Genomic DNA, 25133 nt, shown 5'->3' on the forward strand with positions numbered 1-25133 from the left:
ACCTTTGCGATGTTGAAGATATCAGACTCCATTGCAATTTTAATAAGGCTAGGGGTATTAATTCCAGTGTCCTGCACATATGCCCACTTAGACTAGCAGCAAGTCAAGATCACTGATCTCACTTCCTGTCTTAAAACTTCCCTGGCGGTGTTATGTATCACTTAATAGTTGCAGTTTCTTACCCCAGCAGTTTAGTGGTGGGAGAAAGGAATCCTACATAGTTATAAAACTGTGTTGGGATCCTCTTGGATAAAAGGTGCTAGAAAAAGGAATGCCAGGAATTATAAGCTGGTTTTCAGCAAATGGGGAAGCACTTTTGGCAACGGTATTCCTCTAGCACAAAAAAACCCTAACAACAACAAAACAAATTTTTCATTTGTGAGTTATCTAGGGAACTAGCACCGAAGAGATTTGACTGCCTCAAGCAAGCTTTGCCTTTGCTTTTCTGCTCTCACTGCATTCACAAGGAGCAGACTGCAAAACCTGCAGGAGCTTGCCTTATATAAGCCCACAAGCAGCCCAAGACATCTGGTGGTTATGCCAAGGCATTTCATCTTCAAGATACAGAAAAGGGAGCAATGCGACTCAAGAAGAGCCCATGGTCTTTGGGAGAAGAAAGCTTTAGTTCAGTCCCTTTTAATCATTCCTGGCAGATATCCATCTTCTCAGGCTCAGCCCAAAATAGCTTCAGGTCTAAGGAGATGAGCAACTTAACTCTTGAGGGCCTATAGCGATTGGGGGGCAGGCGGGGGCACAAAGAAGAGAGACTGCTATCATTTTAAAATGGAATACGTGTTTCACTCCTAAAGCACTCTCCATCTCTGGCTCTCAAGGCACTCTGCAAACCCATTAGATTAGCAATAATACATATGGCTCAGACCTTCTTTTCAGAGATGGATACAGTGACATGTTGAAGACAGGTCATGGGGCCAAGGCCACCAGGCAAATCAGGGGCAAAGGTGAGAAGCCAAGACTAACTTTCTAGCTCTGGGAGAGACAAGAGGGCCATATGTAGGACAGTGCAACACTTCTCCCCTTTAAAAGAGCAGCATTAAAAGTGGCCAACCAGGTGAGCTCCCAGTTTACGGGAATCTTGGAGTGAAATTCAGCTTCTATAAAGGACAATCTGATTCTGGTTTAATTAGCTGCTGGACTCTGCATTTTTACCCCTTTTGGCAGCCTATGCCTCTCTGGCTGACTGACTAGAGTACAGGCATCATCACTTTTAGGCTAAAAGGTTTTTACTGAATAGATCCATTAGCAGACACCCTGAGAAGGCAGAGGCTCTCATTTCTTGCAGTCAATAGGGCTCTCCTCCCACACACAGTTACATTTAATGGTATCAGAAACTGTCAAGAGAAGGTGTCAGCCAGAATGCTGCTCATTAAACTGGGTTTATTTTCTGCCTGGATTGGTTCTCCAGGCATTTCCAGAGCTCCATTCCCAGCCACGGCAAGTCTGCTCAATGGCCCGCTAAATGCCAAAGGGCTTCTTACTTTTTAATCCATTCATCATAGGTTTCCCTTTACCAAAATCAACGAAGCCTGTGACCAGACAAGCAACTTGTTAACACTATGCTCAAGCATGGTTGAAGCGTGCAATTCACTTAGGTGACTCCAAATGTGGGCAACGCTGGCTAAATATCTTCAGTGTAGATAAAACACTGATTGCATTTGCTGCAGGTGCACTACCTCCACCCAAGGCTGGCCTGGCAGTAAAACTGAAGTGTCTGACTACCTACTGCTTTTTTTCTTGTTTTGCAGTTGGAGACAAATCTCAGCTAGGAGGCCATGGTTTAAAACATACTGAAAGCTATGTCTTCACTGACAGAAGTTTTGTTCTCCAGTGAAACAGATCTCGCAACAGCAACATGAGCTTGCCCAACAGCTACCTTCCCTCTCAATCAGTTATCTGTACCCGTTTAATCTGCAAGAACAGAACAACTGCTAAAGATAAAGAGCAAGTCAAGTAGACTCAACAGTTACTGACGAGAATAGCGGCAGTTGGGTAATATTAGAGATAGATGACCATGCCAGGAAGTGATGAGATACCAGGAAGAATGCAAAATGGAGACCACTCCTAGGCTTTGCTCATGTCAAAAAACATTTTTGAATGACCACTTCAAGTTGTCATCACCTTTTACTAACACATGAGGTCTCTCTTGGGCTCTTTTTTTCCTCACTTCTCATTTAAAACCTTAGTTTATTAAATCAATGGCAGCTTTTTATGGGTAGTAATTGAATTATCTAGTAGTAACTGACCAACAGGATCAAAGTAAAGGCAAAAGTTCTGTGATACAGTTTTTAATACTAACAATTTGGTTGCAGAGGCCTTGATCTAATTAAGTGCAGAATTAAATTAGCTGGTCTCTGAAGTACGGCAAGTAGAACACTTTGTATTTAGAAGTCACTGTTAAAAATAAAAGCAACCATTTAACATGGAACATAACAATAGGCCAACTCTATCAGATCACAAACTGGTTTAGGTCAAAAGGCACTTTGCTGGAGTGTGGCAGCCTTATTAGGAGCAGTCCATCTGGCTCGGCACTTTTGTGATCTTCCTTTCAAAGCAAAGCAGAAAAGTGAATTTAATTAATGTCTGTGCCATGCTTGGAGCATACAGCACACTGTGGAAGTGCTGAGTATCATTTATTTTGAGCTGGGGTACATCTTTTGGATCTTCCCACCGAGATCTCCATTTCAAAATAAGAATTTAGTTTCGAGAAGGTGGCTTGCACATTCCACGGCAGTGACAAGCTTCTGATCTCATGTCTATTATAAGCCTCGGGCGGTTTAAAGCAGTGTTGCAGGGCGCATTCAAGGTTCCAATCCCCTTCTCCCCTCTTGCCCTTGCCTCTCCTCCACACACACACACACACACCAGGAGTCTTTGGTTAGCTCAGAAGCTGTTTCAGACTTGTTACAGGTAATGAGGAGCAGTGTGCTAACTGCCTATAGATGAAATCACAGCAGGGCCCAGCCCCTCCGAGCAGAAGGAAGAAAAGTTGGCCGACATCCACAGTTCAGAGAACAAGTGGACTTAAGGGAAAGAACATCACACCTAGAGTGCTGCCAAGGTCTTAGAGAAAACTATTACAAAAAGAAGTCACTGGATTTTACATAGCACTCAATCATGGACCTGTTTACCAAGAGGAAAGCATCAATATTTAGCAGTCGGGACAGGAGATGGGGGTGGGGGGACACCAATTTATTCCTAGGTTCTATTTCCAGATCTGAGTTACTGTGTGACCTTCACCAAGTTACAATATGTTTATCTCAATTCACTCCCCTCACCCCCAACTAAGCATTTATGAACTAGGATCAATACTTCCCTTCTTAATATTCCTTGGGGAGAAAATATTCCAAGCATGCAGCACAGTGTCAATGCTGGTGAAAATGTCAAGCCCTGACTACAAGGGAGAAACAGATCCTTTTGGCTTTTGTATCCTAGAACTTGAAAGGATTCAGAAACAATGCAACAGAAGTAACAAGAATCCAAACCTTCATAGCAACACCTAAGTGAAAAAGGATATATTTTCTGCTTCTCTTCATTATATAACACATCTACCAACTGGATGACATTTTTGTGTCGTAATTGTCGCAGGAGCTGAATTTCCCTGGAGGAAGAGAGAAAAAAAAAAAGAGTATTTCTTTACTACTGATTTTTCTTTTAAGAGCCATTTGACTTGTAAAGACATTTTAGACTGTGCTAATCCCAGCTGCTTCAGCCAAGATTAGCTATAAATTCTGTTCAAGTGACACAGCTTTAAGCTTATTTCTGAGTCTATTAGACCAAGGTCAGACCCTAAAAAACTTACCTGTTAGTTAACTAGGACTGAAAGCAGGTGTGCTCTGCAGGGTTGCATTAGCTAAAATAGGTGCTCATGAAAAGGAAAATACACTGACAATGGGAGAACTGTACAACCTAGGTTAAAATAAATGTATGTTATCCCTACCAGAGATCATTAAAATTGTGTAAAAAAAAAATAATTCTTTACTTCTGGTTTTAAACACGAGGGATTCTGGGCTTGGTTTGAAGTGTTTTGCTGCATTTAAAATTATGGTTATTTTTGCACTCTGCTCAGCTGAGGCACAGTCAAGCACAACGATGGCAGTTGTGAGAGCTAGGTCTTGTTTCCAACTCAGAGATCCTGGGCAAAATCTCTCTTTCCCTCTCTCTCAAAGATGCAGCTGCCCACAGTCTTAAAAGACTAATATTATAGTGACATTTATGTAAGCATTCAGAACATTTCCATTATTATCTGTAGGCAGCATCTCACATTTCACGTACACCAAGTCAAAACTTGAATTTAGGTTCCAGGATGTTGTAGAGCACACAAACACGTTTAGACCTCCTGTGCTGATATTGCAGTCTAACTTAATGCCATGTGTCTATCAACTCCACAGCTTTGTTTTCCATTGTGTTTTTCTTCCTAGGTTCTGTATCAAGGCTAGCAAGTGCCCACCTCTAAGCTTGCTTCACTCCTTGAATAGCAGTAAACCACTCCTACTTGTCAAGCAGGACAGAGCTGGACAACGGCAAGTTCAAAAACAAGAGCAGCAATCTACAGCTGTGTTGCCCTAAAGAGGGAACAGCTGATTTAGGATTTCTTCCATGGCCACCCTTAGAGAACACACTGCTTGCTTTCAAATGAAGTAAGCACACACAGGGACATGCCACACACTACAGTCTGCCTACCTATGCAGGGTATGCCTTTCTCCAATAAGAGACTATAGCTGGAATCTGGCTCTAGCCCAGACAACAGCTCCAAGGAAAAGCTGCCAAGAACTACCCCAAATGCTATCACAGACAGAAGCACAGCTTCAGCAGCTGCCCCCAAATCAAGCTATTTTGCCAGAAAAGCTGTAGGTGTACGAGACTGGAGCTCACAAGTGACTTCAGCAGCTGAACCCTAGCCTGAAAGACACACCTTGAGTTTTCTATAATATTTGCCAGCTCCAAGGCAAACCTTTTATCTCTGCACTTTGGGATTCTGCCTGCATGCACCTCATCTACAGTTACAGAAACTAGGATAAATTCAATCAGGATATCAGCCCCACCTCATGCTCCAGGACATGTGCTTATCAGCAGCAGGAGAAACAAAAACTATCCTCCTGTCCATCACAGTATACCATACCATTGCACAAGTAGGTACATTACTTCTCTTTATATATGCGGCATCAGGCGCCATCTCAGACTACATCCTGTTAAAGGATACTAGTTCCTATTTAACAGGAATAACAATATGAAGGTTAGTCGGTTTCCAGAGGGAGTTTAAAAATAATTCCAAGTACTTAAAATTTACTCCACACCTCTTCCTGCCAGCATTGTTGTTTTATAGTCACTTATTAAAATGACTTTCTGGTTTAGCATAAATCATGAGCAGATGACTAATTAACTCCAGAGAAAAAAAAATAGCGGAACTGTCCACGTATGGAGAGACAAATCTGGGCGCATCTACAAGTTCGTTAATGTGCTTAAAATACTGCGCATTTCGTTGAATACTTGCTTAATAAAGTACTAAATTAAATGCACAGTAACTTGCACTGGCACATGGTTATTTTGTAATGCTTACCATACATTAGCCTAATAACACCATGCAGTAAGCTATTAGCACATTTTTAACTGCCATGCTCCTGTGTGGTGTTACTAGGCTAATGCACAGTAAGCATCTCACGTAGACGCGCCCCCCGTTAAAGAAATTTAAAGACCCTTAGAGCCAGAAAAGACCATAAAATCAAATTTGACTTCAACATCAAGCTAGAGTAAGGTACTTCCTCCGGTAATCTTACTTCTAAGTAACATCTGAAACTGCATCTAAAATTGCTATGTAGTAAAACACAACACCTTTGAGAACTGGAGGAGGATGAAGCGTTTCAACTAAAACACTAAAAAAAGGGAATACTTTAGTGGAAAAAAAATAGCAGAAAGGTTAACAGCTGAATCAGTTTAGTATTAAATATCATGTATTTCAGAAAAAATTTGGGGCATTCTCCAATGTTCCCTCTAAGGAGTAGGTGCCACACCTCCCTTAGCACCCTTCTTGGTGAATAAGGATGGCATAGTTGCACTGACAACGTAAAGGGCAGGGAAGAGACTAGACTTCAACTACTTCAAATCAAGTTTTCCTCAGTTACTACTCTAGGCAGGAATTAAATGAAGGAATAACAGACTCGCTGAGAGAAAGTTTACATGTGTGACAGCTGGGTTTCAAAGAGAGATGCAAAGCATTGCTATGGGTGAGAAAGTCTACGGTTTTAATGCATGACTAACCCACTCCCCTTCCCCTCAACCCCTTTTGAAGCTGCATAGTTAATCATCATCACTGCTGTCCAAAAGTGTTACATCTTACACGACGCATTACATCCATCACCATAAGAGGGAAACGGATAATATCTAGGAGAGACTGCCAAAAGCATGGTGAATCACTGCATCAGTACAGAAGCACAGCCAGAGACATTCAGTACTTGGCCATTTGCAGAGGTCTCTGTTGGCCTGGAACCCTATCCATTAACTCTTACTACAGAGGGACTAAAAACGCAGATGCCAAAATTAGGTACAGGTGAATCATGCTCAACAACAATTCAAATTCCTCTTATGCAACAACCAATGATCTAGGCAGGTCTGTAGTGCCCTCTACTGATGCTCTTTTTTTCTTTTTTTTTTTTTTTTTGCAAATTATTCTCAGACATTCAAAAAGTTTTAAGAAGGATCTGCAAAAAGATGCCTTTCAACAAGATAGTGGCATTTGGGTCCCAAACTGCAAAGACAACAGTCTAGAAAATCTTATCTGACTGGCTTTGAATTTTTAGTTTTTAAATAAACCCTGTTTAAAAGTCAAATATTGTCCCACCGCATTTTAAGCCTGACAACCATGGATCAAACACGAAGGTATGAAATGATGAGTGACTGTGAATATAACTTGTCTCTTTTCAGTAGAAAGCAACAGTCTCTGATCTTTTTGGGCTGCATCTACACTTTAAGGCACACACAACCCAGCTCTGGGTTGGCTGATGACTGCATACATGCTGGTTCAAGCAGTGAATGCCTGTTGGGCTCACAACTCCCCTCTGATGAGCCACAACACTGACTATGGGAACAGCCAAATCGAAGAATGTCAAAAAAGCAGAAATGTATGATTTCTTGATGTAGATAGTGGGAGGGATACAGAGCAGAGAGTTGGATTGTGACAGAATTTAAGTGCTTGTTTCTATGGGGCTAGGGAAGAAGTAAAACACTTTAGCATCCTTTAAAATAAGTTTTCAAACAAAATGGTTTTCACCGAGTTAAAATATAGTTCGTTGGACTTGACTCTCGTAAGCGTGTACTGGCCGTACATCATCTACATCACATTAAGGCAAATCCAGATGCAAGTCACTGGTTCCCTCATTTATGCTGGGAGGTTATAAGACAGGCAATGTTCTTATTAGAGGTGGCATGCCAGCAGTGTTCAAGGACATCAGCTGCTTACTGGCCAGAGGTTCAATGCTTCTGAATGCTGCTAACTGCAGAGGAGAGCATGAGTTTTCTTAGGAGCGGGAGACATACCGTCAGCAGCCAGTCTGGGCAGCAGGACCACCTCCCTTGCCCCATCAAATAGGGACCACTCACACATGGAGCCACCCGGGCTGCCCCAAGGGATCTAGAGCAGAATGATTAACTATAAGGCATGGAAACCAAGGGAAAAAACAAGGCCTTTAAAGCCTAGAAGTTGGCCTGTGTTCTAGCTGCAAACAGCATTCATTCTTAATCCATGGTGACTAGAAAGTCACTCCAGTTTACATTCTCAAGTCTCACACAGCATGTCCCTCTCTAGTAAGGAGAGCTCTTCACTCATGCTCCTAGTACTCCACTGTGTAACTGTAGTTTACAAAATGGATCTGTGCTGAAAAACTGCACATAGAAAAGACTTAAGAAAACGCACAATTTAGGGAAGCCTGTTTTAACAAGATCTCAATCCTGTGGGAAGCGGAAGCAGTCACAATCATGCCTTTCCTGTACTTTCAGTGGACTCCAGAGACTCTCGGAAGGATACTCCAAAGTAGCTTAGGGTCCCAGTGGCAATTTGCTAAGAGACAATATCCAACCTGCAGTCAGAACAGCTTGCAGCCATGCCACTTTCAGATGGACTGCTCAAGAGGACTGAAATGCCACTTTAGTTCAATACGGCACTGTACACAGGGACTTCTCTTTGTAGGGCACATCCACAGTCCAGATTTCCCTGGTCCGTTTTTAAAATAGGCAGATTTCACTCCAATCATGCACAATCCAGGGGAGCTATCAATTGAACATGAGTTGTCCTACAGAGATGGTAAAAATTTATTGTCAAAAATTGTGGAGAGAGTCAGCGAAGCCACCAGTGACCTAAACAAGCTCCATCTCCAACAAAAGAATTGACAGCCTGGGCAGCTAGTTTATGATGTGTATTCAGGAAGACTTACCCAAAGCAAATAAAAAAGCCTAAACATATTAAGTTTCTTTCCTAAATGAAAATGAGCTTTTTCAGTTTTGGAAACCCTGCTCCAATGTGCTGCCAAACATTTCTGACGGACATACATAAAGGCCCGAGATGCACCACAAAAGCTAACAGGGAAATTGAATCTGCAACAAAATTGGAACCGACGCAAAGATGACACTTCCCTTTCCCTCTGCTGACTGCATTAAGCTACTTGAAAAGCTTTGGCTAAATCACAGAGACAATGCCCTCAAGTGGGGGGTAGAAGCTCACAAAACAGGGTTTTTTAAATTTAATTTAATTTATTTTTTCAAGATAGTCTACACCATCTTTCCAAGCCTGCAGTCAATAATAAGAATCTAAAGCAAGACATCCCAAGGCTGAAAATTGGCAGGACAAGACAGTTTGGGCACCTAGTTTCACTTGCTGCAAGGGAAGTTGGGTGGAATCATTAAACATGTGACAGTTCACCAAACAACTAAAACCATTTTAACCAAGATTTCCCACCCTCAATGGAATGGGCATCTTTTTCACCCCACCCCACTAGTGTTGTGCCCATCAACCTCATTAAAGTGGCCTAGAGCTAAGTCACTTGGTTTCGATTCTGTCAGATGAAAGATGCCAATAAAAACTGGATTGACATATGGATGGGAGGGATCAAGAATCAGAATAAGGCAGCAGTTCCCAAACTCTGACAGATTGCACATTGCCAATTTAAAATGATACAACCTTAAGTACCACCAGCAAACTTTTGTCATAAACTAATTATAATAAATCTGTTAACACGTACCACTAACATGTTGTCTGTCTACCGCTGGCCTGGTGGTACCCATACCACAGATTGAGAACCACTGGAATAAGGGCTTGCAGAAGGTGTCTAACAGCTTTCAACTCTCTCCTGCTGAAGCCATACCCCCAGGTAGTGCTCAGGAAGCAGCAAGTGGGGAAGGGGCATCATGCCAGTTAGGAATCCAGACAAACTGGCACACTCCAGGGTGCAAAGGTCAGCTGCTAAACTCATATTTGGGAGTCTGAGTAAACAGGTTTCATAGTCTGAAGATCTTCACAGCCACAACCCCACCATCTTTTAGATGAGACAAAAAATTGCTTGTCACCCAACCTACAACTGGCACAGGGTCTGCCTAGGTGGAGGTGTTTGCAGGAACCAAGTCTATATGTCCTTAAGAAAACCATTTGGAAGAGGTTATCGTCATTTGTACTACTTGTTTGTCATACATTGCTTTTCTTGAGATGGGAACAAGTGTTAGCCACTGCGTATTAGCCAAGACTACCTTGATCAGTGCATCCTACTCATAATCCCCATGGTATTACAAACATTGTTACCTCCTGTCCTAAATGGTTGCTCTTTGCTACTGTGCTCTGTTAAACCATTGATGTGCTCAGCCTCCATGGAAGCTGCACACTATTAGAGAAGGTGCAATTTCTTATGTTTCCTCATTTTTATAGTGCTTTGAAATCCTTTCAGAAAAGCCATGGTTCTGAACAAGGTTCTGAACAAAAGTGTCTCTTTTTATTAAAGCTCTACCTAGGCTCTTCATTTAAATCTGAATCCAGAATTAGACATCCATCCCTTAGCTATCATTCAGAAGCTTATCCACAGCCTTGAAGCAAAAAGCTACTGCCAAGGTACATTTAAAACCAGGTAGCAATAAGACTTTGTCTTGGATCCACATAGTTTCTCTCCCTGGCAGAATGTATTATTGTAGGGTTTTTTCCATCTTGCTCCCCACTTCCCGGTCTCAGTATCTGACAAAACAGACCTTTCCAAGAACTAGCAGCAAACAGCTTTCCATACCCACATGCTACTTTTTCCCACAGCAAGTTTCCAGTGTGACCCGACTGGTTAAACTGCAAAACAATGCTACAGTCTTACTGTGAGAGCTTATTGCCATCCTACATTTTGTACAGCACACATTAATTTACCAGGTTTATTGCTTCAATTCTTTATACTTGGCCAAAATGCAACTGGCATTTATAGAAAATCAGGGTCCCATAACCATCTTTAAACAGTCTTACCAGACCCAAAATAGCCAATTTATCAAGACTGATGTCAAATTAAGATTAGAAGTTGAAGTCAAACTAAGAAAAGAACAGCACTAGATTGCAACTGAGCTGCCTTAAAAATAAAAACTCAAAGCTTCCTCAATACCTATCCAGATATGCAATTCAATGTTAATGACCAAAGCAATCCTAAAAATCCCTCAAGAACTTGACTCAACACATGTAGAGTATTTGCAGCTCTTGCGCTGCAGATGTTAAGAAAAGGGAGAAGCGGTTTCCTATGAGGGGTTAAATCAGTGCTTAGCAGACCTCCCATTGCTGCAGTTAAATTCTCTTTCGTGAAAATACGTAAGCATTGTGAAGAATGAGATGCTTCAATGGCATGAGTGTGCACAGAGGCAATACACAATGTCAGAGCCTGTCACATTCTTTACATTCCAGCTACCTGGAGACTGCTCAAGAGTCATTGTGGAAAAAAAAAAAAATCTCATTATTCTTTGACATGATAACACTGGTAATTGCACAGCCTTAAACTCTGCTTCCAGTGGCTGCTGCCGATCCAGGGGACTAGTGTAGCACAGAGTTAAGAGAATCTTTGCCTAAATGGTTCTACAGGTTGTGGGCAAGTTTCTCTGCTCAGCTTTGACAAGCCAATTGTACAATACCCTGAAGGAGCACAGGAGTGGCTTGTCACCCCACCCAAAAAGCACAGCAAAGAACCAGGTCTTTGGGGCTGTGCTGCTGCCTTGAGAACTAAGTGTGCAACAATGAAGGAGGTTTGTCCTGAATGCCCTTCAGGGTGAAAAAGTAATTGGAGTACAAACCCAGCAAGCCACAGTTCATTTGCTTTCATTGCTAATGATGCATTAGTGAGAATGTAGGACAACAAACGAGAACCCCAGCAGCCAACAGTTATTTTATACCCTACATGAACTCCCTCCGTTAGAGGTTAATGATGAGTAACAAGCAATGCTGGTTACCCATGACTATTTATGTGCAGTACCCAGCGTAATGGGGGCTTAATCTTGGTTGGAGCTTTTAGATAACACTGCAATAGAAACAATTCTATTGAAATTACATCTTGTTTTCTTCCAACAGGAAATTATAGACCCTGCTTTTATAAACACCTAATTGTGTTTTTAAAATTTAAAAATGTCAGCACAGAAAACAAACCAGTGAAAGGATCCTGGCCTTGGCAGGACAGAATGAGACTGCCCGGGTGCAGGTGCAAATATTTGATTGCCTGCATTGTGTTTTTACCCCAGAGGTCTTTGCTTTGATTGCCAAGTGCAGGAATTAGAACCTTCCTTAAAGCTGCTTAGCAAGGTCTGTTGCCTGAAGACACCTGTTACCACCATCAGGACATGAGACATGGGCATAATCCCTTGGGCAGAGAGGCAGGCCGGCCACACCATGCCGGAAGTGCCAGGAACAGCCATGCTGGAGAAAAAACTTTGGGTGAGACTTCTGTTATTTGATTTACCAAAGTCAAACTCCAGTCTCCCAAACATCCCACACAAGTATGTGTAGACTTCAGAGCAGGGCAGGAACTAACTGTTCACAGACTCTCTGCTTCCTTCACATTGTTAGCATTAGGGGCTATAGGCTTTACAGGCAGGATAGAGAAGGAAGGAAAGAAAGGCAGGGGTGTAGCGCTCTATGTCAAAGAGGAACACACATCCTCCAGCAGCAAAATGGGGTCAGAGGGGCAAGCAGGAGTGCTCTGGGTCAAGATACAAAGGGGGCCTTGGGGAGAGGGATCTAATGGTGGGGGTCTACTACAGACCCCCCCCAACCAAGGGGAGCTGGATTGGGAATTTTTGGGCCAGCTTTCAGAGACACTTAAGGCAAGGGATGTAGTTGTCATGGGTGATTTAAATTACCCAGACATCTGCTGGGAGGAATAGCCAGCCAGGTCGGACCATTCCAGGAGGTTCCTGGCCGAGATATGGGACCTCCACTTAATTCAGGAGGTGCACAGTCCCACCAGAGGAAGTGCCCTGTTGGACCTGGTCCTGGCCACAGGCAACAACCTGGTAAGGGGCCTCCAGGTCCTTGACCACCTGGGCGATAGCGATCACTTGCTGAAATTCGCCATCCAGCGCAGGGTGTCAAAGGCCTGCAGCAAGGTGGTAGCCCTAGACTTCAAGAGGGCCAACTTCAATGAGTTGAGATTAGTGGGAGAGGCGCTGGGGTTCTCAGTGCCCAAGATGAGTGGTTGTTCCTTAAGGAGACGATACTCAGGGCCAAGGGGTGATGATCCCAACAAGAAGCAAGGGGGGCAGGAGTGCCCAAAAGCCCCCCTGGCTCACCAGAGGTGTACAGGAACGCCCGATTGCCAAAAAAGCGGCATACAACCAGTGGAAGGGGGGTGCTAGCTCCAAAGAGGCGTATACCTGCTCTGCTCGGGCCTGTAGGGTGGCTGTCAGGAAAGCTAAGGTGGACATAGAGCTAGGACTTGTGTCCAAAATCAAAGATAATAAAAAGTCCTTTTTCAAATATATAGGGAGGATGAAGAAAGCACCGGGAAATGTGGGGCCCTTGCAAGATCCTCTGGGCAATCTGGTGGTTGCGTCAGAGGAGAAAGCAGACCTCTTTAACCAATTCTTCACCTCTGTTTTCTTGGGCAGGGACTGGGACTTCCCCACCGTGATGCAAGACAGACTTGAGGGGAACGCCTCTAGACCTCAGGTTGGAGAGGACGGGGTTAGAGAGCTTCTGGAGAGGCTGAACATGTTCATATCAGTGGGTCCAGATGCTCTCCACCCCAGGGTGTTGAGGGAGCTAGCAGGGGTTATTGCAGGGCCCTTGGCACGGCTTTACAAGCGCTCGGGCCAGGTGCCATCTTTAAAAAAGGGAGGACCTGGGCAACTATAGGCCCATCAGCCTTACCTAAATCCTAAGGAAACTCTTTGAGAAGATCATCATGGAGCACATCTGCGATGGGCCGACCTCAGAGATGATGCTCAAGGGCAACCAGCACGGTTTCATTACAGGCAGGTCATGTCAGACCAACCTCACTGCCTTTTACGATCAGGTCACAAAAGCACTGGATGCGGGTGTTGCCGTGGATGTAGTCTTTCTGGACTTCAGCAAGGTCTTTGACACCGTCTCCCACCCCATCCTCATTAAAAAATTGGGTGACTGTGGCATTGATGCCTACACAGTCAGATGGATTGCAGATTGGCTCAAGGGTCGTACTCAGAGGGTAGTGGTGGACGGGTCATATTTGACCTGGGGGAAAGTGGGCAGCGGAGTCCCTCAGGGCTCGGTCCTTGGGCCCGTGCTGTTCAATTTCTTCATCAGCTATTTGGACAACAGGGTGAAACGCAACCTGTTTAAATTCGCTGATGATACCAAAATTTGGGGTGAGGTGAGCACGCTAGTATGGAGGGAAAGACTGCAGGCAAGACCTGGATAGGTTACAGGGGTGGGTTAGCAAAAACACGATGCGCTTCGATACTGACAAGTGCAGGGTGCTGCACTTGGGCAGTAGTAACCAGCAGCACACTTATAAGATGGGAAACTCCCTTCTTGAGAGCACGGAGGCAGAAAGGGATCTAGGAGTCATTACTGACTCCAAGATGAACATGGGCCGACAATGCGAGATCACGGTTGGCAGGGCTAACCGCACCTTGTCGTGCATCCACAGGTGCATCTCAAGCAGGGCCAAGGAGGTGATCCTCCCCCTCTATGCAACACTGGTCAGTCCAAAGCTGTAGTACTGTGTCCAGCTCTGTGCGCCCCATTTCAGGAGGGATGTGGACAACATGGAGAGGGTCCAGAGGAGGGCCACCAACATGATCCAGGGACAACAGGACAGACCCTACAATGAGAGACTGCAGGACCTGAACCTGTTCAGACTTCACAAGAGAAGGCTGAGGGGGGGATCTGGTGACCATCTATAAACTCACTAGGGGGGGGACCAGAAGGGTTTGGGAGAGACCTTGTTTCCCCTAGTGCCCCCTGGCATAACAAGGAATAATGGCCACAAGTTGTTGGAGAGGAGGTTTAGATTAGACATCCATAAGAACTACTTCACAGTTAGGGCGGCTAGGATCTGGAACCAACTTCCAAAGGAAGTGGTGCTGGCTCCTACCCTAGAGGTCTTTAACAGGAGGCTTGATGCCTACCCAGCTGGGATCATTTAAGCCCAGTTTTTTCTCCTGCCCAGGCAGGGGGTCAGACTTGAAGATCTACAAGGTCCCTTCTGACCCTACTTCTATGAGTCTATGATAAAAGCAAGTACATGGTAGTTACAAGAGAGATACTGAGGTACAGTTTGACTGGGCTAGTGCATGGGAGATTTCTATCTGTGTTTTTGTTGCAAGAACTATAACAGAGTTTAGTTGCCCTCTCAACTATTACTGCTTCCTCCTCTACTCACGGACAGGAGTTGATTACTAATAAGGAAAAAACAGATTAAAAAGAAGTTTAGTCTCCTTTAGTTTCTGTATAAGGATGGGAGACCAGTTGAGTGTTTAGAACAAAGGGGAAGGGAGCGAACACCCAGGCACTTTTATTTAAAAAGACAGCTGGCTGGAAACATGAAAGGAAGCTAGCTAAATTAGAAAGGCACTTAGATACCCAACTGGTGCACCTCTGTCCCTTGTAACAGCATTTCAGAGCACAAAAGTATCCTTCTGCTTCCATCAGGTTAATAAATATTTTAAACTTCCAGAGTGCTTTATGTCCTGAAGCACTCTGCAAACTGCAAATATACAATCCCACTGAAACGCAGCCACCTCTGGGGCAAAAGTCAAATCAGCCCATGTCCCAGAGGAAGGATTATTTTAAAATTTTGAAACAAAAATATTGCTATGAGAAGTAAGGAAAAGGTCATGGCCAGACTGGTCACCTCCAATACCGCCTCTTATTTTCAAACGTCACAGCAGAAAGGGCCATAAATTCAGGCACCTGCCAACAGGACAGGAAACAGCTTCACTTCAAAGTAATAATAATGTGGATCAGACATCCTAGTCTGCTCTATCACTGCTTGTGTAGTTTACAGAGACAATGGTGGAGAGAACTGCAAGATTTCTGCAGCTAGAACTCCTAAGCCTGTCTCTCCATTTTATTTCCCTAATGCTTTTAGTCCCTTTCCTTTGTTCTGCCTCCATCTCCTTTACTTGCCACCATTAAAAAGATATTAACATACAACTTAAATGGGCCACATATTTTAAGCAGAGGCTGGAATCCTCACTGTCTGAAGGGGGCAGATTTCCCAACTACAAGATAGCGAGTTAATCCTGACCTAGGCTAATAAAAGCCGGAGAAATTTTTACTTCTGCATGCCACAAGTGCCATCTGGTTTTCAAAGTACTACACCCCTGTTTTCTACTTGCATGCATCACTGGAGTTAGACCACCTCCAGAACACAGAGATCTCCCTGTACCTATTTTATTTATTCCCATTCTCTGGGCACCATGGTTTGCATCACATTGTTTTTTCCTTAATAACTGCTTTGCTGATCTAGTTTATCTGAACCAGGTTCCTAAAGTTGTGAACTGTTTTCAGTGTTCAAAGATATCATGTGTGTAAATGTCTATACTACCTCTGCTTACTGTCACCATGACAAGGTAGGCTGCAAGAAGTTGGGCTTATGCCAAAAACCACTAGTTAGCAGAAACACAGAAGAAGGGAAAGACACTGCTCTAAAGGGAAGGTTTTTGTTGTCTCCCATCAGACCCATTGCTATAGCCCAGATGGATAGGAACACCAACCCCACTGGTTGGGAATCTTGCTTCCAGCTATGACAAATAACTGAACAGTAGGAAACCTTCTAACATAGTTAGCAAGACTCTGCTAGCAAACAGGATGGACCTTTAAGCCTAGGATCCTCAGAGACCCTCATTAACAAATTACAACCAACCACTCATGTTTTTTTCTTTAAAATCATGCATCTTTGCTCATGCTAATAACAAAGCCATGCTTGACATGCTCTAAAAATCAGGATACCTTTTCCCAGTATAAACAAGACTTTCTGAAGAATTAGATCTGGGTTGAATGCTTCCTACGCTGAGGATACGAGCTCTTAAAGAGTTTCACAGTGCAGCTCTGAAATAACAGTTTGTCAAATAACTACGCCCTAAACAATCCATGGTTTTAAAGATAATGGGGCAAGACCTTATAACAGACCTGTTGCTGGATAGGGAAAAAGTGTGGTGTACCCAAAGCCTGTGGTATCTCAGCATAATGGCCTACCCCACCTAGCAGGTCAGCCACACACTATGTAAATCCACCAGTTTCCAGATGACCAGGGTTAGCCCAAAGAGGAAGCTGCAACAGTACATCACCCAACTATACTGCAGACACTGCCCTCAAGAACAGCTTTCAGCCCTCTCTCCCTTCCCTTGAAGAGGTGGGAGGCTGCTCAACTTTAGCTTATCAAGCTGAAACTTAAAACTTCCTGGAAAGCCTAGCTTTCAAGCTACAGTAGAAAGCAGTAGTGCAGCAAACATTTCCAGTATCTGGTCTACAGGTCCTTCCGTTAGTTGGACAGGTTTAAGCCTGCCAGGATTTTGTTCTATGGGGTTACTCTACTGATAGGAAAGTATGCTTCATTCACTCATTTCCCTCAATATTGCACTACAACGCTTGGGATTTATCTGCATGGATAGTATGACCCCGTATAACCAAGCAGTATTTGCTTAAGTTCAAACCGACTGTTCATTTCCCCCAACAAAATGAACAGTAGGAGTTTATTCACAACTACTATGAGGTTTTAACCACAAGACCAAAAAGAGTCTTGCTGCCTGCACAAACACAAGAAGTTTTTGTTCATTTCCTTAAGGAGCCAGCCTAAACACCTGCATCTCTCTCTTCAAAACATGCTACAAGTTCAGGTAGTGTAAAAATGATGTTGTAGCCATGATGGTCCAGAAATTATGCAAGAGGCAAGGATTTCTTAGGGTGATATCTTTTACTGGACCATCTATGCAGTTGGGATACAGTTGAGGATCTGAGAAAGAATGTCTTGCATTTGAAGGCTTGTCTAACTTTATCCCAAAGTATTTATTTTTCCTCCCAAATGTATTTAATATTAATAAAGGTATCTGAGTACAGGATGAGATGCTGGTGTTAAACTGATAATCATTTTTGGCCAAGACCTTTTCTCCCTCTCTCCTCTTTGAAGTTTTATTTCTCTATTCTCTTTGAAATTAAGACCTCTGCTAACACACAAATTCATTCATAGTTAGTGAGTGTGCAATACACATACTTACAATGAATCCGTATACATATCTATATATTGAACAGGCCTGCAACCATACTTAAACTTTAAGAGCCTGGTTAAAAAAAGAAAAAAAAGCTACTGAAATAATTAAAAGATGACACATTTTGGATCAGCCTTCATAAAAATAACTTGGCCTAGTCCTAACGGAATAAAGATTGAATCACTCTAGGAATACACTTGCAAAACTATTCTCTAAGAAGAGAGAAAGGAAAATGCACCAGCTACCTAGACATGCTAAAGCAGAAGGGTCTGGATACAAACATACTAAAAGTATTTCTTAGAAAATTCAAAGAAAAATATAAAATTTTGGCAAACATATTGAATGAGGTTAGGAAGAGAGAAAGCAACTGCAAGTAGCATGTCCATATTTATCAGTATTACATGAAGAACAATTAAAGAAGCCAAAGTTAGAAATTTCTAAGCTATTCCCAATTTCTCTCACTGTTTTCTTTATATTTTTTCCTTGCTACTTCTGGTCTTGGGCATGACTGTAAACTGCATGTGACCGCAGGACTTGGTGGTAATGTGGTGGGGCTACTCATGGCAGGGCAGCTCCTATAAGATATCACAATGTTGCAACCTCCAGAGAAAGGCAAATTTAGGGTGCCTCAAAACCCCAATGCCTGTGGGTATGCCCACTACTATTTCCACGTCCCCCCCCCATTGGTAGAGAAAGAAATTACTTCAAAGATGTGGACTGCCACAGATGCATAAAATGATCATTTCTGAGGTTAAAAGATTGACAGAGTCTACCAATCTTTTAAAGCCTTGCACAGATGTCAGGGAGTCAAACTGCAGTTGTACCTGGACCCACAACAGTCTCAGTTGTCAGATACTTGCCACATCTAGTAGTAAGCAAAACTGGAAACAGTACCCTTAAAACAATGCTAGCTTTCACTACCTTTTTACTAGTTGTTTGTGAAGATCACACACCTGCTACTTTACTGCTGAGGATCCCAGAGCCCTGCTACTGAACAGCCTACCCAATGCAGTACTGAAAATAAGCATATTGACTTCTTAAGGCAAGCAGCCTGTGTGTGTGGCATCTGGCTGATCAGGGAGGGAGCAGGGAAAACAGAGCAATAGGTAGGTCTGAAAGCAAAGCAGCAGAACAAGCAGGGAGCACAAAGAGCAGCAGACTGGGCAGGAGAAAGGGATCAGAGTGGCAGAGGAGAGTGCAGGGCTAATTTTGGCACACTTACCAAAGAGGTTGAACTCCAGTGCCTTAAGGTATACAAGCACCTCTTTCTTTTGATCATATATTGGGGTCAGACAGAGAGGACTTCCCCAATCTTGAGAAGGGTACACCCTTCTCCTAACATATATCGCAATTCTACCAAGCTGTTCCAACTAATCCTTCCGTCATGCAGTAGGGCTACACTTAGTATTGTAAGTAGCTGCATCTGCACTACTAAATTCCTATTGGCTACTGCCAGCTCCAGAAGGGGCAGAGTTAAGTTTGTGTGGGAAAATACTTCAGCTCCTCATCTCCAAAGATCTGAGGTTTAATGGAATCAGTCTGGCAAGGCACAAGATAACACAGAGCTACAGCTGTCTCATGGTAAAGATTTCCACCACTGAATTAAATATAAGGACACACTTCCTCCCATTGCAGGAGATTTAAGAAAAAGAACAGTGCAATCTGCCAGGCTGCAGACCACCAGCAAGGCAGGATCAGTCACTTCATGACATTTTATTTAAAAAGTGAAAGCTAAGTTTTGTAAACTGTTTTTAGCTGGGCAACCAGACACAATCAGCTATATCATGCAATGAATTTCCCCTCCAAACAGAAGCAAGTACTTCTGCTGAAAACCACTTTTACTTATCACTGAAAACATCACCACTAAGGAAAGATAGCGTGCAAAAGCCTTGTAGATCTGGGCATTCACAATCTTTTCCTATAGCTGTCTGCAGACCCTGTTATCAATGCAAGACAGACAGTGAGCCTTGAGAAGTCTCCTCCTAGCCTCAAGCCCCCTCAGACTTTTTTCACTACAGCTCACCTGTCCCCTTGCTGCCCTTCCCCCCTGTGTATGTTGCAAAGGACAGAACTGAAGGCACGATAGTTTGGTATCTGCACAGCTCAGGCTGGGGACAACAGCAAAGAATACCACTGCTTGCAACAGCTGAGGCTCAGAGCTCTGCAGAAACAGGCACCCTTAACCTTCAGGAAGCTCAGAGGAGCATCTACTCCAGGGTGGGCAAAATGCAGCCCGCCAAGTCATTCTATTTGGCCCGTGGGGCGCCAAAAAATTTTAGAAAATTAATATTAATCTGCCCTAGGCTACCTGTCATGCAGCCCTCAAAGGCTTGTCAAAACTCAGTAAGTGGCCCTCCGCCCAATATAATTACCCGCCTCTGATCTACTCCATGACTAGTGAGGAGCATAGACCTCAAGAGCAGAGCCATCGCCTTTTAAGCCCCTGGAATAGTCTGCAGTACAACTGCTGATTCATGAAGGGGAGGGGAGACGGCAAGAGGGACAAAGGCAGATCAGAAGCACATCTGTGACCCAAGAACACTGCACTGGCTGAAGAGGTTTTCATCATATGCTCCACTTTGGAACTGGAAATCTCTTAACATGCAGGTTTAAGAGAGTCCTGACCCTACTAAAGTGAACATAAATTGAGAGAGGTGGATGCTGTGTTAAGCGGTAGGTAGATGCTGATTTACTATCTTCCCATATGTCAGCACTTAGCATGCTTCCTCTCTGCCCATCCTCCATGGTCACCTTGCTAGCACTGAACCCTCTTTCATCCTGCCCGTCCCCAAAGTGTCACACCAAATACAATGAACAGCTATTACACACACCTTCCCTCGTGTACATTCAGTTGCCCCGAGGGGTTAATACTGGAAATGCAGGCACACAGTGTTCTCACTCCCACTACTGAATGCAACAATCAGATCCCTGATAGCTCTTACCTCCCTAGGAGTTTAAAGCACCCAGAACTCATTAGCAGGGTCAGCTACTCCTTAAGCGCTCCCATTTTTGTCTGCATGTGCCTAAAAAGCTGGGACAGAGGGATTCGTTTTCAACTTGCTAGTTCCGGGGACTGATATGCACTGTACCTCCCTCCTCCATTCAATGCCAGATACTACAAGTGCTACGCTTGCTGAACTATTATACTGACCTGAGCTCTTCTGTAGCTATGTTGAAGTCCCTACAACTTTGCTCCAAGACCAAACACCTGACTTCAAACAGCTTGGCACAGAAAGTAACACGCAAGCAGGTCCCAACCTGAAGTCCTTCCAGATTCACAGACTCACTGCTGGATGGGCAATTAAAACCCAACTTTAGATGGACACCTGTTCAACGCATGACCTTCAGCAGGGTTGTCAAGTGCCTCTTCTGCTAGGTTGCCCATGATACGGTTCCAATGACTCTTGATTTGCAAGAGCAAACAGTAAATGGTCAAATCACTTGTCTGTCCATTCCAATCCTTCACAAAGGTATTCAAGTCAGGGAGTGAGTGCTGAGCATGGTAAGTACAGCACAGGACACCTGGGACAGGCCGAGTCCCACAGACTTAATTAAATGAGAGACTATTAGCATTTAGTTTCATTAAACTTGTGCTATCAGAGAGAGACACAAGTAGGTTCCTAGTATTCTTTCACCTGTTTTGACATCTGTGCTAAACTCTTTTTCTATTAACTAGGGCAGTAGCTAACCACAAAGTGTCTGACTGAAAAAGCCACCCCCACACTTTTCCAACATTAGATGAGTGGTTCTCAACCTTTTCTGGACTCAAGGCTGCTCCGTAAAACACATTTTTGATTTGAGCGACACCCAGTTTCAAAACCTAATATATAACAGTGCTTGCCTCCTTGTGGAAAGGCTAGGCAGGGAGAGTAGGGGAATCACTGAGGCAGGGACAAGCCCCAGCCAGCATCTTTCTACTTAATCTGCTTACCTCCTCAGCCCTGCCTCACCTTTCAAAGGATTTGGTGGCACCCTGATTGAGAATCACTGCCTTGGATGAAGACAAGAGATTTCCTACAATTATTTCAAAGAAACAGTTATTGTATGTAGGAGTTCAAACGCCCAAATCAACACCAAGATCCAGTCTTCTTAGAGATTATTTACTGTGAGCAGACCAGTCAGCCAGAACAGGCAGATAAGAACTTAACCTCATGGGCCAAAAGGCTGAAACATTCTAGTCACAGTTTCTTGGTCCTATTAAACTACTTTGCAGGGAGAGGCAGGATTGAAACAAAATCATTTTGTAGTGTAAATCGGCTGAGAAACATATTAACCATGCCACCATCAGCAAGCGAGCAACAGCTGACAATTGGGTTTCCTTAGAAGGCTAGTGGAGTAAAAGCTCAGCCAGATCTCACCTGGCACAGCAGGCTGACTGCCTTACAGACAGAGCCAAACCAGGAGCCTCACCAGGTAAATGCTCAAAAATCATCTAGACATTTGAAATTTTTCACCCCCAACCCAAGATGAAAAAGCAGCTATGTGAGATGAAGTGAGAAAGAAAACCCTGAGCTCAATGAGGCCCACATGTCTCTCATTATGAGAAGTGCAAGAGAAATCACAAGCAAGTTAATTTTAGACTTTGGGATTAGCAGGTCACCAGCTTCTTGAGCTTATGGGGTCAAATGCTCCAGCTGCCGTTGACATCAGCCTTTTAAGGATTATTTCTGATGCTCTTTGACATCCTAGAAAACCTGTCTTGGACACAGGGAGAATCAGTGCCCTCCCACAGCTCTTTGTTGGGAACACTTAATTGGATTACATGAGAAATAATAAAGAATTTAAAGTGTGAACTTTCATGAACAAAATCCTGGCCCAACAGCCAAGGAGATCAACACTTATTCCTGCAGCAGGTAAAGGAGCCATGTACTTCTACACTATTGCATATACACAGGCAATTACATGTCTGGACCCTGCCTGGAATGGACTATACTGCTACGGATGAGAAGGGAGCTCAGTCTGCGGCCCATTCTATCCTTGGCCTCTCTGGTGAGGCCGACAGGAAGACTGCTAAATGCCAGCATTGGGAGCAACTTTTGCCATGCAGACACTTGTCAAATGAGAACAAGACCAAGTTTACAACACATCCAGGCCACTGAAAAGTGTTCAGACCATACCATATTTCAGGTAGCAAAGTAAACTCCATGCAGACCTAACTTGTAGTGGTTCTGTGCCCTAAATTCATCCCTAAACTAGTCATCATTCTTTTCAAGGTAGGACAATCAAATAGTAAGAGAGGCATACATCTAAAGGGGGACACACTTTTCAACTCACAACAGCAATGGGATCCCCCCACATTCACTATGGGTAGGGACTTACCAAATTTATGGCGGAAGTGGAGTGTCCGGCAGCTCCTTTAATCTTTCATGTTCTCCCCTGCCGTTAATTGGCCAAGAGGCCCCACCACTCCCTCCTGGCAAGGAAGTAAAAACCAGGGTTTTAAACACGGCATGGTTTTTGCCTCCCTGTCAGTCAGAAGCAAGCAGTGGTGCAGCCAAGGCTCCTCAGCCAATCAGCAGAGGGAGGCAAAAAACGGTGCCATATTTAAAACCACAGTTTTTGCCTCCCTGCTGATCAGGAGCAAGCCGCAAGCGGGGTCCCTTCACCAATCAGCGGTGGGGGGATGGGTGGGGAAGCATAAAAGATTAAAGGAGCTGCCGTGCACCCCACTTGTCATGAAGTTTCTGCAAACTATTCCAACCACATCAACACAAGATCTAAGCATCACATGCTAATTTAGAGGCAGAATTAGGAATAAACCTCAGTGTACCAAAGGTTACAATTCAAATTGCAGTATATTTACGTATTACTTCACTTGCTAAATCACTCTAGGGCAAGGAAGTAGAATCTTGTCAGGCTGGGGCAGAAAGCCTAATTTCAATCCAGAATGGGATATTCCACTATTCTATGGCACGTGAACAGCTCACTGTGCACATGCCACATTTAAGCAAGGCCATGCAAAGTTGACTGCAGCCAAGTGATGTTTTACTGGAGTCTGGCCAGGCTGCAAAACTGGAACTGAACTATGTTAAAACACTGTTCAAAAACAATGCTACCTAGAAATAGGTCCTTACAGGGTGAGAGTTATATATTTTTACTATTCAGTCCCTATCCACACTGCCCAGTCAAACAGGAAGACCTATAGGCTCTGTCAGATCAGATGCAAGCACTGTGTTTAAATTGGTAGCAACTTATCCATTTCATATTGCATTAGTACCTAATTACTTCAGCTAAGTTCAGACTCCACTACACCAGGCACTGTACAAACCTAAGACACCACGCTCTAAAGTGACAATCTAAAAAAAGTGGTGTTACATGTGGATGGAGGAAGGGAAGAGAAAGGTGACAAGGATAACAGGTATTAATTCTGTACCTGTGCTAAAATAGACCACTGCTAGAAGGCTGAAGCAAAAGCCTGTTTCAAATACTGCAGCCACAGATCCAAAGAACTCTAATAATCAGGTACACCTGAATAAGCAACCCAGCTTGATCACAGAAATTAAATATCTTCTGGTTCAACTGCTGTGGTAATTAAATGAGGTGAGACACATCTACAGGATAGCTAAGGACAGTAAAATTAAGAGGATACAGATGATATTTCTACACAGTTTATTTCAGGACACAGGACCACTTCATGCTTTCTGCATCACAAAGCTGACAGGTTAATTCCACGAATTCTGTTTCACTGGGAAGGGGGGAGCTTTTAGGGGAACAATTCAGGGGAAAGCAGCTTTCCCTTTACTTGGGGAAGCCCTGGGTGTCACTGGAGACCAGAGAAGGGAACAAAGTGACACACAAACCAGCAGTCTGCTTTTATAAAAATCAGGGCCAGCACTAGAGAGACAAGATTCCCTGTCATGATTTTGTTGCAACACTGGAGCAAAGCCTGTCCATCCTGCACTCTCAAGGTTAGAAGGTAAACTTGAAAAGCTAACCAACGGAAGGCCCCAGCACAGGATACAAAGCACTGGACAGCTGACCTCAACAACCCAAACCAAAACAGAAAAACAGAAACAAGAGCCCACAAGAGGTCAGGGCTCTGCACTCAGCATGTTGCAGGCAAAGAGGCAACTCCAGAAACATCTCCTAAGTTTTCCTCCTGCCATGAGATAAGCTGCTGAAAACTATTTGTTTTGGCAGCAAAAGTGTCCCCTTCACATCAGATAAACAACCCAATCTCACATGGCTTGCTGTGGCAAATGCAGTTGCCTGTAGAGCCCCTGCACATGTAACATCAAGGAAAGGGAATGTCAAAAACGAACCATACTTCTGACCGAAGCACAGAACCAGTGTATCCCAATATGGCATTTGAATCAGGAGTTATCTGGATGCGAAACTTGTTTACCAATACATGACTTAGCACTCAGAGCACTCTTCAACCACAAATTCACTTCCCCAAGAGAAAAGCATCATTACCTCCACTTCACAACTGAGAAAAAATT

At 43.7% G+C, this 25133-nt stretch overlaps 1 protein-coding gene across 1 annotated transcript in view; it reads right to left on the bottom strand.

Moving 5' to 3' along the window:
- The window catches only part of STK11 (serine/threonine kinase 11), a 64302-nt gene that overhangs the window by 37229 nt on the left and 1940 nt on the right, over positions 1 to 25133 (bottom strand). Inside the window, exon 3 of the mRNA XM_090027367.1 lies at positions 3533 to 3616. Within this exon, the coding sequence (XP_089883493.1) occupies positions 3533 to 3616 (84 nt within the window). The remainder of the gene's footprint in view (positions 1 to 3532; positions 3617 to 25133) is intronic.

Source organism: Crocodylus siamensis, chromosome 14, assembly GCF_052110815.1.
Source record: "Crocodylus siamensis isolate JL-2025a chromosome 14, ASM5211081v1, whole genome shotgun sequence".
Classification (NCBI taxonomy): domain Eukaryota; kingdom Metazoa; phylum Chordata; order Crocodylia; family Crocodylidae; genus Crocodylus; species Crocodylus siamensis.